The sequence below is a fragment of the Armigeres subalbatus genome, chromosome 3 (assembly GCF_024139115.2).
Source record: "Armigeres subalbatus isolate Guangzhou_Male chromosome 3, GZ_Asu_2, whole genome shotgun sequence".
Classification (NCBI taxonomy): Eukaryota; Metazoa; Arthropoda; class Insecta; order Diptera; family Culicidae; genus Armigeres; species Armigeres subalbatus.
This window is the reverse complement of record NC_085141.1, coordinates 63387715-63403081: the sequence shown is the minus strand read 5'-3', so window position 1 is coordinate 63403081 and position 15367 is coordinate 63387715. Positions and strand designations below refer to the sequence as shown.

Genomic DNA, 15367 nt, shown 5'->3' with positions numbered 1-15367 from the left:
CAAACCAATCCAAACCAATCCGAACCGAACCAATCCAAACCAACGCAAACCAAGTCCAATCCAAACCAATCCAAACCAATCCAACCAATCCAAATCTGATCCAAACCAATCCAAACATAATCCAAACCAATCCAAACTAATCCAAATCCAATCCAAACCAATCCAAACCAATCCAAACCAATCCAAACCAATCCAAACCAATCCAAACCAATCCAAACCAATCCAAACCAATCCAAACCAATCCAAACCAATCCAAACCAATCCAAACCAATCCAAACCCAATCCAAACCAATCCAAACCAATCCAAACCAATCCAAACCAATCCAAACCAATCCAAACCAATCCAAACCAACCAATCCAAACCAATCCAAACCAATCCAAACCAACCAAACCAATCCAAACCAACCAAACCAATCCAAACCAATCCAAACCAATCCAAACCAACCAAACCAATCCAAACCAACCAAACCAATCCAAACCAATCCAAACCAACCAAACCAATCCAAACCAATCCAAACCAATCCAAACCAACCAAACCAATCCAAACCAATCCAAACCAACCAACCAAACCAAACCAAACCAATCCAAACCAATCCAAACCAATCCAAACCAATCCAAACCAACCAAACCAACCAAACCAATCCAAACCAACCAAACCAATCCAAACCAATCCAAACCAATCCAAACCAACCAAACCAATCCAAACCAATCCAAACCAATCCAAACCAACCAAATCCAACCAAACCAATCCAAACCAATCCAAACCAATCCAAACCAATCCAAACCAATCCAAACCAACCAAACCAATCCAACCAATCCAAACCAATCCAAACCAACCAAACCAATCCAAACCAATCCAACCAATCCAAACCAACCAAACCAATCCAAACCAATCCAAACCAATCCAAACCAACCAAACCAATCCAAACCAATCCAAACCAATCCAAATCCAATCCAAACCAATCCAAACCAATCCAAACCAATCCAAACCAATCCAAACCAATCCAAACCAACCAAACCAATCCAAACCAACCAAACCAATCCAAACCAACCAAACCAATCCAAACCAACCAAACCAATCCAAACCAATCCAAACCAACCAAACCAATCCAAACCAATCCAAACCAATCCAAACCAATCCAAACCAATCCAAACCAACCAAACCAACCAAACCAATCCAAACCAATCCAAACCAATCCAAACCAATCCAAACCAACCAAACCAATCCAAACCAACCAAACCAATCCAAACCAATCCAAACCAACCAAACCAACCAAACCAATCCAAACCAATCCAAACCAACCAAACCAATCCAAACCAATCCAAACCAACCAAACCAAACCAATCCAAACCAACCAAACCAATCCAAACCAACCAAACCAATCCAAACCAACCAAACCAATCCAAACCAATCCAAACCAATCCAAACCAATCCAAACCAATCCAAACCAACCAAACCAATCCAAACCAATCCAAACCAATCCAACCAACCAAACCAATCCAAACCAATCCAAACCAATCCAAACCAATCCAACCAACCAAACCAACCAAACCAATCCAAACCAATCCAAACCAACCAAACCAACCAAACCAATCCAAACCAATCCAAACCAATCCAAACCAATCCAAACCAACCAAACCAATCCAAACCAACCAAACCAATCCAAACCAATCCAAACCAACCAAACCAATCCAAACCAATCCAAACCAATCCAAACCAATCCAAACCAATCCAAACCAACCAAACCAACCAAACCAATCCAAACCAATCCAAACCAACCAAACCAATCCAACCAACCAACCAAACCAACCAAACCAATCCAAACCAACCAAACCAATCCAAACCAATCCAAACCAATCCAAACCAATCCAAACCAATCCAAACCAACCAAACCAATCCAACCAATCCAAACCAATCCAAACCAACCAAACCAATCCAAACCAATCCAAACCAACCAAACCAATCCAAACCAACCAACCAAATCCAATCCAAACCAAATCCAACCAAACCAATCCAAACCAATCCAACCAATCCAAACCAACCAACCAACCAACCAAACCAATCCAAACCAATCCAAACCAACCAAACCAATCCAACCAATCCAAACCAAACCAACCAAACCAATCCAAACCAACCAAACCAATCCAAACCAATCCAAACCAATCCAAACCAACCAAACCAATCCAAACCAACCAAACCAATCCAAACCAATCCAAACCAATCCAAACCAACCAAACCAATCCAAACCAATCCAAACCAATCCAAACCAACCAAACCAATCCAAACCAATCCAAACCAATCCAAACCAATCCAAACCAATCCAAACCAATCCAAACCAACCAAACCAACCAAACCAACCAAACCAACCAAACCAATCCAAACCAAACCAATCCAAACCAACCAAACCAATCCAAACCAACCAACCAACCAACCAAACCAATCCAAGTCCAATCCAAAGTCTAATCCAAACCAATCCAAACCAATCCAAACCAATCCAAACCAACCAAACCAATCCAAACCAACCAAACCAATCCAAACCAATCCAAACCAATCCAAACCAATCCAAACCAATCCAAACCAATCCAATCCAAACCAATTCAAACCAATCCAAATCCAACCAAACCAATCCAAACCAATCCAAACCAATCCAAACCAATGCAAATCCAATCCAAATCCAATCCAAATCCAATCCAAATCCAATCCAAATCCAATCCAAATCCAATCCAAATCCAATCCAAATCCAATCCAAATCCAATCCAAATCCAATCCAAATCCAATCCAAATCCAATCCAAATCCATTCCAAACCCAATCGAAAATTTAATTCAATTTTTTTGGCATTTTTCGTTTTATGCACCCCAAGTGCTTGGATTATGATGTTTTTTTTCGGCGAAGGCGCAACAAGAACGGTTTCAAGCCGAAAGTGATCTTTTCCTCGATCTCGTCACCGCAGCTTTCTTGCTTGTTGTATCACACCTTATTTTCTGACTTTGAGGAACGCGGTCTAAAATTCCTTAAGCATTGAATTTTTGATCGTATATGATATTTGCTGCTAGAAACCTTTAATGCCAAGTTCTCTTAGATATTACTCGAAAGAAACATTATTTGTTGATATCAAAACGAACATGTCAAGGCTCAAGAGAGATGTGATGTGTGAGATGCAACAGGGTGCGCACATTGAGCCACATTCCCCTGATCACTGAAAAGGTTGCGGTTTCGCGCTGACTAACGATATGAAGGTGGATGATGCTGATGCTATGCAAGCATCAGCTTTTAAAACGTATGGTAATCGACAGCACAACGATCGGCGAAGGCGTACCGACGAAGAAAGTTATAACGGTGGTTAAACCCAGATATTGAGCAACGTCGTCGTGCGCTTTTTTTTGGAATGTTTGCGTTTTATTTAACTGCCTTCTTCCATTCTACCATCGGAGACCGACAAAAAAAAGTGCTACTTTGGTCCCTCTTTGGCCTTTTATCGACTTTCATGGAGTTATTCGCATTACTCGGCGATTGATTTCAAATGGTCATGCTGCGTTGAACCGAGACTGTGAAATAGACTTCTCATTCTTGAACGGTGAAAATTGATCAATTGCTATGGTTAGAAGTGAGCCACGTTCTGTTTTTGATAATCATTGTTATTTCGTGAAACACGCTTTTTTTATTTTTTTTCCATGTTAAGTTACTGTACCTGAGAATCCTGGAGAATTAGTTTCATGAATTCTTTAGAAATTGCCAAATTCATATTGTATTGTATGGAGATTTGAATTGACTCATGAACATGGCCTTTGTAGATTTGTAGAATTGAATCACAAAAAGAGAGTGTAGTTCAAAAGTTTTACAATTTTTGCATGATTTATGGAATTAAAATCTTGTTGAAATGAATTGAATTTTTAGTAAAAAATTTAAAGTCGTCTAGTTTTTTGAAAAATTAAGAATATTTTTCCGAAAAAATATAAATAATATTTGAAAACTTATGAAGAATGTGATTATAATTAATATGATTGAGATTTTCTACAATATGAAGATGGTATAAGCTAGCTACCCACTTGAATCATTTTACAGATTTCAATGATTTTTTTTTCGGTAAAATTCAACGAAATCGAAATCAGCAGTATTGTTCGGTGATTGTTTCACCGATATTCTGTGATTATTCCCTTTGTAACAGAAATTGCTTAATGCTTAACTCAGGCATATAGCCCCCCCATCTTTTTGCCTTTCTCGTACAACAAAATTGTACCGAAAGGCTATAGGACTACTCCAAAAAACAACTTTTGATAGAAGGCCCAGAGACCCATAGTGTTATATACCGATCGACTCAGTTCGACGAATCGAGGTGATGTCTGTATGTGCGTATGTATGTGTGTGTGTGTATGTGTGTGTATGTGTGTGTGTATGTGTGTGTGTATGTGTGTGTGTATGTGTACAAATTTTGTAGACACACTCTTTGGAACTTAGCATTAACCGATTTACTCGCAACAAGTTGCATTCGACGGGGAATGCGGTCCCATTGTTTGCTATTGAAAATTGGCCCGATCGGACATTGAATTTCGAAATTATTGAAAAATCATTGTCCCCCCTTGGGAAAAAAAATTAAAATCGAAAAAACATTTTTTTACAAGGATGTTGGCAATGCATAGTAATTAATGCAAAAACATGCAAAATGAAAACATGCGATCTAGTCCCCTAAAGCGCTTTTTTGACCTTTCTTATGTGATTTTTTCAGTACATTTTACGATGCACGAGAGAGGCATCATCGCTGCTAGGTGGATTAATCTGGGTTTTTAAGTTATATCAATGCAAATGTGTGATGGATAAGTTTTGTTACGACGATGATAATCGAGATAACGACCCCAGACATGAAACATATGGAGCTGTTGTAAGTAAAAGTGAAAATCTGTATTTAATTCTACAAGAACTGAATGAGTATCATAGTTCTTGATCGTTAATTGTGCCGTTTAACTGCAAATAACGATGATATGGAAATGCTAATATCATCTTCCAAACTTAGACGTACATGTTCATGATATAATTAGAGGCGAAAGTATAGAATTGATAGTTCCGTTAGGATACGGCAGGCATGAAGAATGTTTTTATAGAAGTCGATTTGAAAGCGATCATGCACATGTACGTCTAAGTTTGGAAAATGATATTAGCATTTCCATATCATTGTAAATCGTTTAACTTCACGTAGAAGTAACACACACAAAATCATTAATTTAGTGCAAATAACGGTTTTTCGATGTTTCTGCATACATTTTACCATATAAACTTCCAACGAGCTTAGCACCGCCCAAACGTTGACCGATTTGGCTGAAATTTTGTCCAGAGCATCAGGGCATCAAATAGAACCGAATAAGAGGGCCGGCCCATCAAAAATTTGAAAAAGAGTTTTTTGAGCCACCCTAATGTACACTGATGGACATATAAGCCTTGTCAAAAAAAAACTAAAAACTATGTCCCATCCCAAGACGTTGAGGACCTAAGGAGTGACGAGATGTCCCCGTTCTATGACTTAATGTGAAATCAAGTTAAGGACAATCCTCGCGGAATCCAAATTTAAAAGAACTCGCGTTTTCCAAGGCACACCACTCAATACGGAAGCAATGCACAATTGTTATTTTTATTATTTCACGCATGCTGCGACGCAGCTAAGCAGGAATATTAAAAATGACAGTTGTGCGTTGCTTCCGTATTGAGTGATGTGCCCTTGAAAACGCAGGAACTTTTAACTTTGGATTCCGTGAGGATTGCCCTTAGGACTTGATTTCCACAGTTATTAAACAAAGCTGCACAGTAGGCCTGACCGATTCTTCGTTTGAACTACATTTATGATGTACTTCAAACATAAATAATGACAAGAAAAGTAATAGATGTAGTCGTATCACTTTCCAGGATTCTGTAAAGAACTGGCTGTGTATGTGTAAACTAGACTACACTAGACTAGACTAGAAAAGCATGCTGCGACGCAAGAACTGGCTGTGCATGTATAATAAGGTGGCTCAAAATACACTTTTTCAATTTTTTTGATGGCCGCCTTCTTATTCGATTTAGGAATAAAGGAATTACCGAATTTCGGTAAAAAAAATTACCGAATCTCGGCTGTTGGAATCTCGACAGAAATATTGCCGAGGTCTGCAAAATAATTTAAGTGTGTAAGTTCCAAAAACTTGGAAACCAAATCCACAAACAACAGTAAAGGTTGGATCACAAAAGCACGTTGCGCGTCGCGTCGTGCTGTGCGTTTTGTACTGGATGGATTTAAAAATGCATGATTTATTGCTCACCAGATATTTTTCAATAAAGTGAGTAAATTATTAACGAACTTAGTATTCAGAAAGGATTAAAATCGGCTATAACAATTATTATAAAAATCCTGCATTCTTCCAAATGTTTTAGAAAACTAAAACCATACACTCAGAAAAAAGTGCATATTATAAATATGTGCAATGCACATAAAATAAGACCAGTTGCTTTCACTTTTATGTAATATGTGCGGGGCTAATGAAATGACGTTGATTCTATCATTATGAATTTTATGTGCGAATGTATTACGTTTCGCATTAGCACTGCACATAAAACATATAATGATTTGATCGACAAATATTTATTAGCGTTGCACATACTTTTTAAAAGGTTAAATAACTGGAATATATTCATGCATTCCGCATTTGATATTGGTTTTTGCTTTATTTTTATATCAGTTCATGAAGTTAACTTATTATAATAAATATCATCAAATAAATATAAATCATGCTCTTTTGAGCATGTCACGCTCTTCTTTCTTTATGTCAATATAATTTCTATCTGGATCGAGTTCGACTGAAAGTCCCGGAAGTCCATCACAAAGTACAGACTTGTGTTCAGCCAAGATGTGCTGTGATATTCCTTCAACATTTGTCATAAATGATTAATTTTCGAGCTGCAGTAGCTGCGAGTAATGAGCTGCAATAAATCCTTCTGCCAAGCATCGGAATCCATCGTGTGCTGCAGGTTGCAGTCATATAGCAACGGTCATGAAAACATGCTGAGGATATCATCGATGGCGTTTCCTAATGCCGTTAAAAGTTTGAATACTCATGTTTATTGATGATACCGCAGAATATAATTTAAAGCTGTTTTTTGGTAATCTAATGAGCTTTGAACTTTTGTTTTTAATTCAAACTTTGTGTTTAATCGACTTGTTTCACTGATGCAATACATGATGAATTTTATGTGTTAAGACTCATAGATCGAGAGTCAGTGGACTGCACTTAAAATAAATAACATTAGCTCTCAATAACTTTGCACATATTTTGTATGACTTGCATTTGAAAATAATAATGGTACACATAGAGGAAGTCTATGCGGCTTTTGCACATAGAAATAATTAGTCGATTAATTTGAGTGTACATCTGAGTTTCTGAACAAATCCTCTCTGAAATATATATTTTCTTTTTGTCTTTACTAAATAATATTTATTATAAAATAGGCAGAAAAAACAATATGCAAGCTTTCTCCAGGAATTCCTTCGACATTGCTTGCGACATTGCTCCAGGCAATCTATCAGGAATTCTATCAGGGATTCTTTAGGAATGCCTCCAGCAACTTCTTCGGCAATTTCTCCAGGAATTCCACCATCAATTTCACCGAGAATAAATCCAAAAATTCCCCTATTATTTACTCCAAGAAATCCTCCACAAACTCCTTTATGAATCCTGCAGGAAATTCTTCAGATAATTCTTTCATGCTGTTTCTTATAAAAGTTTTATGAAAAATTGCACCGTGGAATTCCTAAGAATATTCCGTGGAAATTCAGCAGAATTGCCAGTAAACATTCCTGAGAATTTCGCGATAAACCTTCAAATTTCTTGTGTATATTCCATAAAATTTTCCGTGAAAGTTTCGAATAATTTCTTGTAAAAATTTCAAAGAATTTCTCCAGGAATTCCACCGAAAATGAAATCAACAATGGAATTTTCGGAGGAATTCCTAGATTAATACCCGAAGAAATCCCGAAATAATTCCGGTGGAAGCTTCAAGATTTCCACTGAGAGATCCTTCAGGATCTCTTCTCCAGAAATTTCCTCCGGAAGTTCCTCCGGGAATTCTTCCATGAGTTCCACCGGCAGTTCCTCCTAGAATTTCTCCAGGATTTCCTCCGAGAATCATTCCGGTAGTTCTGTCGGCATTTCCTCTGAAATTTTTTTCCGGGAATTTCTCTAGAATTTCCTACGGGAATTCATTCAGGCTTTCTTTCTGGAATTCATTTAGGCTTTTTCAGGCATTTATATAGGGAGCTCCTCAGGGAATTCTCCGGGAGGTCCTCTGATGATGATGATGATTTAGCTACATACCCTTACAAAGCTTTCAGCTAGCCGAAATTTGTCTATAAGATGAATTCTCCAAGATTTTTTGCGAGAATTCTTTTGGTAGTTTCACTCCGGGGGTTCCTTTGAAAATTCTCCCGGGAGTTTCTTCAGAAATTTCTCCGGAAGTTCCTTCGAGATTTCCCCCCCCCCAGAGTTCTTCCGGGAATTGCACCACAAATTCATCCGGGAGTTTCTCCGGGGATTCCTCCGGGAGTTTCACTAGTAGCTCTTCCAGAAAAACAATTAGGGTTTTTTTCAGGAAATCATTTAGGCTTGCATCAGAAATTTAGCTGGAAATTCCTCCCGAAGTTCTTCCGATAGTTTCTCTGAGAGTTTGAATGAAGTGTTCGCTATGGGATCCACCGCCCAGAATTCACGTTCTCCAGTTCTGGGCCACCGTATTTCCTGAATTGCTGCCACACTCACGCCGACCTTCTGCAGCTCATGAGCCAGGAGCCCAACACGTGCGAGTTTATTCAAAGTTCTTACGTTCCATCCGACTTTCCAATCGTTGTCCTTTATTCGTTGCCGGGTCTGTTGCCGTTGAATCAATCCGTTTGCTCTACTTTTGCCTTTATTGGTAACTGTAGAATCTTCGGTAGGCTAACTTCCCAGGGTTGCGCTACCTACATCGCGTTGAAGGGGCTGCCTTCTCGATGCTGACACCGATGCTAACCTCCGAAGATGAGCAAATCTCCCCTTCCCTGTCAGCATACGACCATAGTTCCCACTGGGGTTGGTTAACCAATCTTCCCTAAAGTTGCTCGTATCCCAGCCAGCGCCACGAGGAGGTAGAGATAGGAGTTGCTGGGTAAGAGGCCAAGGACCGCAAAATGGGGTCTATTGTGATCCTTTAGGTACGCGAAGTACCAATGGTACGCTTTATCCAGCGTTTGCCGTGCCCTGACTTGTTCTGGTTTATGCCTCCCGTTTGTCATCGTTCTTTATCAACTGATAGCCAATTCTACAATCCTTGATTCCAGATCATGTCCCGTCGTCTATCACTCGTGGTGGATGAGTTCGTTGGAAGTTATCCAGCAGGCTTCGTTGAATGCGCTCAACAACGGCCCAGATCTTTACTGTACGGCTAATCTTTAAAAAAATTCGGTCGAATCTTACGTAAGATTCCGATACCGAGCGGCTATGACAAGGTGATGGAATTTCGTGCCCGCTGCTCAATATTGCGCTAGAATGCGGTGAGCAGGGTGTAGCAGCCGGGTACGGTTTTCAACAAATCAGGCAAAATTGTTTGCTTCGCGGTTAACTTCGACATTGTAGTATAACGGAACTTGGATTTTTTTTAATACAAACGTACTACAATTTGAAATCCTTTGTTCTTCAAAACTAATAATTCACTAAACCGAAAGCAATTTCCAAAAGAAATTATAAAAAAAAATCCGAATGAATTTTCCTAAGTGAATTTCGGAATGTTTTCCTGAAACAATTTTCGTAGCTTCCAAAGGAATTTTCTTTGTAATTTCTAAAAAAAATTTTAATGAAATTTTTTGAAGAATTCGTTAAGGAATTTCCGAAAGAAATTTCTAAGAAATCTTGGAAGGAATTTACGAAGAAATTTTTGAGACGCAAGTATTTCTTAAGGATTATTTAAAAAAAGATTTTCGTATTGGAGTTTTTGAAGAAACGTCTTGAAGCATTTCCTAAAAGAATTTCTGGATCTATCCACAGAGAATAGACATGGAGGCTCGAACAAAATTTCTTGCAAAACATGTGTAAACAGACAAACCGAACCTCAACGCCATCGACGACGTCGACATTGCAACTCACAATCTTATTTTGACAACACGATGGTGCTGGTATGCTCTTGCATGCATAACGAAACTAGCGCACAGTGGAATTTTTTATGACGCTAGCGCTGATTCTGCACGGGATAACGGCGACATTCCAAAGATGTTTCAAAATGATCAGTAAAAAGTTATCACAACATAGCGAGTGCATCTTCAACGTATGTTCTCTGTGATCTACCTTCGAAGTAATTTCCTAAATTTGCCAAAAGAGTTCCTGGAGAACATTCTGAAGGAATTCTTGGAGGAATGCACTGAGAAAGAGAATTTCGGAAATTCATTCGAAAATTTCTTTAGGAATTTGTTAGGAAAACCATAAAAGAAATTCAGGAAGAATTAAGGGAGCCGATGATATGGAATGCCGGTAAGAATTTCTGAAAGTTTTGCTAGAGAAATTCCTGAAGGAAATTCCGGAGGCGTTTCTAAAAGAATTCTTAGACATATTTTTGAAGGCATATCATTTGCGGGGGTTTTTTGAAGAAATTACTTGAGGAGAGAGATGAAATTTACGATGAAATAATTTCTGGAGGATTTCCCGAATGAACTTTTGAATAAATGTATAAAATATAACCTGGATGAATAGTGGAGAAATTCCAGAAGTAAATTCCTAAGGAGTTCTTGAGAATATCCGAAGAAGCATTGTGATGGATCGACTGTAATCCAAAACAATTCAAAACAGATTTATTGAGTACCTTTTAACCGAATTTTCGAAGAAAAACCCGAAAAAAATCCTGACAGAATGTTTCTGAAGAAAATTCTTTCAAGATTTCATTTGGAAATTCCTTCTGAAATACACTTGGAAATTCCTCCAGGAATTTCTTGTAAAATTTCTCCCGAAAATCCTCCAAAAATTCTTTTGGAAACTTCTTAAGAAATCCCTTCTCAGTTCAGCAGAAGAAGAAATTTCAAAAGGAATCTCCGAAGGTCTAAAGAAGGTTCTGTAAGAGTTGCTAAAAATCTGGAGGAATGACCAACTAAGGGGATTTCCGAAGGTATTCCTAAAGCGATTTCCGTAGGTGCTGTAGGTACTGAAGAAATTCCTAAAAGAATTCGTAGAGGAATTCCCTAAAAAAAATTTTTATTATTATTATTATTCCTTCTTTGAATTTTCAAAGGAATATTATGAGAAATTTTCAAAGGAATTTCCGGATTTACATATCTCTGAAGTAATTTCCGAAGGAAGAAATCCTAACAAAATCCGAAAGAATTCTTCGAGGAATGTCCAAAGAAATTATTGCAGACATTTTAGAATGGCGAAAATTCCTTCAGGATTCAATCTGTAAATTTCGTTCGGATGTTCCATTACTAATTCTTTTAAAAATTCCCTTAAGAATCCATCTAGGAATAATTTTTGAAAATTCTAAGGAAACACCTTTGGAAATTCCGTCAGGAATACTTACGAATATTATTTTACGAATACAGACCCCATTCGATTTTGGCAACATTGTGAAGTGAAGGTGAAGAAATGTTGAAGTATCATGAAAAAACAAAAACCATTCGATTTTGGCAACATAAATGTTCCGAACGTGTTGCCAAAATCGAATGAGGTCTGTACCTTCGGAAATTGTTTTAGGAGAAATCCTTCGTATGTTTCTGCAAGAACTACTCGGAAAGTCCAAATTATTTTCAGAAATACTACGAGTTTTGCCAAAAACTATTGATCTGTATCGAAGAAATCGAAAGAATTGGTGCCAATTTGTTCAAAAACAGTTTTTGTTGTTTTCTCGAAATTTTGTAAAATGGACTGCAGTTTCTCAAACAAATGATTCAATTAATGGCGTAATTTTCTTAATTATTCCTGGAGAGAATTCGTGTTGTGGATTTTCAGAAAACAAATATTGAACAAAATACTGGAGAAAATTCAAAATGAATTAAGTGAAGCAAGTTTCCAAAGAAAAACCTGAAAAAATTTGCAAAGGAATTTAAACAAGAAGTTTCGAAAAATTTCCAATAGAATTTTTGGATATCTATTAGAATTTCCAAAGAAATTCCTAGATCTATCAAAAAAGAATATTTCGGAAATAACTCTAAGAAAATCTAGGAAAGTAAATCAATTATTTTTCAAAACAATTTTGGCGTATATAATTGAATTTGAGAGAAAATATGTGATTTCTCGCTTATCTTTTCAAAAGGACCTAAGTAACATTTTTTTCATGAATTAATTTGAATAGCGCAATCAACAGAACAACATGAAAGCTATTGATTGCAATATTCGAATTAATTCATGAAAAAATGTTACTTAGGTCCTTTTGAAAAGTTAAGCGAGATTTGGTTGGCCTCTTGCCTCAGCTTAACTCCGTCAGTGGTTATAATCAATACGAATAACATATACGCAAGGAATCGATTGATTTCTCTGGTAAGGGACCGAATGTAATATGCATTTAAAAAACTTGTAACACAATGAGTAACAACTTTGTTCTATACTACAGTAACATAATTTGTAATAGGTAATTTTAGTTTTTTCATCGCTTTTCATGTTACACGATGAGATAAATTTTTGTTTAACTTGTAAAGTTTTTGTTAAAACTTGAAGAATTTTGCTACATTTTTTGTTAATTAAACTATGATACATAGTTTATAACAAAAGCTGTTAAAAGAAATTGCTGTAATAGAATAACAAATTATGAAATAAATCTGTTACTATACTGGTCGGTTCATTACCTTCATTGTACCGCGTCGAGAAAAAAAGCACTCTAGCTCGCTCGGTGGCGTTTGACTAATAAATGTTTCATGGATTATAGAGAGTAGAAAGTTGGGGACTCTCTCACTTGGCTTAAACATCTTAATGGGACTGACTTGCGATTGGGTTTACATTCCACCATAATGAAAAAAATATCCGCACAAAGTTACAATGCATTAGGCAAAATTTAAACTTAATATTGCTGTAATTTACATATATAGAAGTTCCATTGAAGATATTTCGAATAGCATAAACCTGAGACGCATAAACTAGATTATACTTTTAAAATAATGTGATAAACGTTAATTACCCCAAATTGGCATAAATTCTAATGGCCGTAAAGAAACTTAGAAAATTGGAATTTGGTTAAGATTTTCCATGGAAAATCCCAAAACTTTTTTTGCTACAATAGAATTGTACAATTCTACAATTCTCATTCAGTTGAAACTGCCAGAAAAAGATCCCTGTCTCGAATAAACTACATATCTATAAATATTTTACAATAAAATTTAATTATTTGGTAAATATACAATAAAAGCTGGACAAAAAAAACTAGTTAGTTTCGACATGTTATACAACGGGGTTTAATTTTTAATATTCTGATTAACAGCTATACATTTTAATAAGAATTAAAACATCTGTTTTCTTTTGCGGAAAGAAAAAAACTGAATACTTGTCTGCTATGTTCAAAATTATGAGCTAAGCAATCATACGTCAATAAAAATATGCTACCAATGCTCCATACTTCCCTATTAAAAATTAATTTTAATTATGATTCACTGAGTTTTCATTAAAGTCCATAAATCAAGCTTTGACATCATTTGTTTAATATTAGATGTGTGCTCAACACTCTTATTATATCCGTATTGATATTAAAGAAGGACTACAGTAGGTCGAGAAATTTTGATCATCAGAAATAATAATACGAAGGGGACACTTACATGCAAATGAAGCACTCATAATTTCCGCAACCGGGTTTCTGCTTTCTTCGATGACGCAAGCGCAAAGGAATGTTCGCTTAACGGATTCACTTGCAACTGCTTCTCAACTTCTCAACAGCACCACATGAAACAAAATAAAAACAAGGAAAAAGCACATTCACTTTCTGTCTTTGATTACAGCACTATTACTGCATTTGAACACAATAGACCAACAACGTGAGAAAATGACAAAACCAATTTATAATCACTTCCACTTTTCCACCGTTGGCACCAGTTCCATTACAGCAAACGGTAGGAGTGTTGTTCAAAGCTTTGTTTTACTTTTTATGCAACAAATCGCAGCAACCCACCCGAACGAACTGAATCAAATTTGCACTCCGGTGTTACACTTCAGAAACAACGCGCTTTCTTCCCTGGCCCTGATCCTCTTACACGCACATGTGCTGCGAAAAGGCCACTGGAGAGAGAGAGCGGAACGCGCGATCGCCGCTTTGTCCTTAAAAGTTCAAGTCCTTCGTAGAAGGGCGCAGACCTTCCACACTTTTTCAAGATCAATGCTACCCGATCGAGGTTACACAACAGAATGTTACCTAATGGTCGAACGGTATCTGGTTTTATACTTCAAGACGGTGACGATGCCTGTCCGGCCACTTAGCATCACCACCGCAGCATCCCAACGAACGTCTTCTGGAGTGGCGCTCGAGGCGGAGAAGAAATTCTGCTCTTTTGCTTCAAATCGGCCCGCGTCCGGCCAAGTCCCAGGTGAAGTTGAACCAGCGAGGTTCCTCGGTGGACTGTTTGCCGTCGCAATGGAGAGCAGAGTATCGGACGCAAAAGCCTCCTTCTCTACCTCCCCCAAAGCCAAATGGAAAGCTAATGGTGCGCAAAGCGCAAAAAGGCTACTTGTTGGTCTTGGCATCGCGCGCTACTTCGCTCAACGGCACTGTTTGGAAGCGGCGCATGATGTCTGACTTTGTGTTAAAAGGAAGTTATGGAGGCAGGCGGGAAGGTGGTTCAACAAGAGATTCGCTCAACAGTTAGTTGCACGTTTTGTTTTGAGCGCGTTCGGCTTCATTGCAAATTAGAGAAAGAATGTTCAGGGAGATTTCGCATGAATATGAACTTGTACTGGAGAGATTCAGAGGCATAAAGATTTTCCACCCAATCATTTCTGTTGCTTTGCTCATTGGGCTTGGAAAAATTCATAATTGTTATTAATCTTTATGAAATATATGCATATAATAAACTATGTAGCGAAAACTTAGACCAAGTCCAACGATTTTGGATTACAAGCCGAATATCATATTTCATATTCGTTTGCCGACAGGTTTTTCAAAGAGGGATACAAACCTACTCACATACTTATAGCAGTAGTTCAGAGAATCAAATATAACATGATATGAATTAAGGCATTCAATTGTATTATTTCTATAGCGCAGCCAGGTGGCAATGGGAGGGTATCAGCATATTACTTTAGGACAAGTTCTTCTATTCTATTTCATTTCTATAAATTTCCTCTGCTTTACTGGTGATTAAGAGCTGCTTCAAATTTGTGAAGGCAAAATCATGCAATTATTTGAATTTTTTTGTCGGT

At 37.4% G+C, this 15367-nt stretch overlaps 1 protein-coding gene across 1 annotated transcript in view; it reads right to left on the bottom strand.

The window, feature by feature from the left end:
- LOC134221676 (uncharacterized) overlaps positions 1-14357 on the bottom strand; it is a 90618-nt gene extending 76261 nt beyond the window's left edge. The window contains exon 1 of the mRNA XM_062700863.1: positions 13774-14357. Within this exon, the coding sequence (XP_062556847.1) occupies positions 13774-13792 (19 nt within the window). The 5' untranslated portion in view covers positions 13793-14357. The remainder of the gene's footprint in view (positions 1-13773) is intronic.
- Between the last annotated feature and the right edge of the window lie 1010 nt (positions 14358-15367).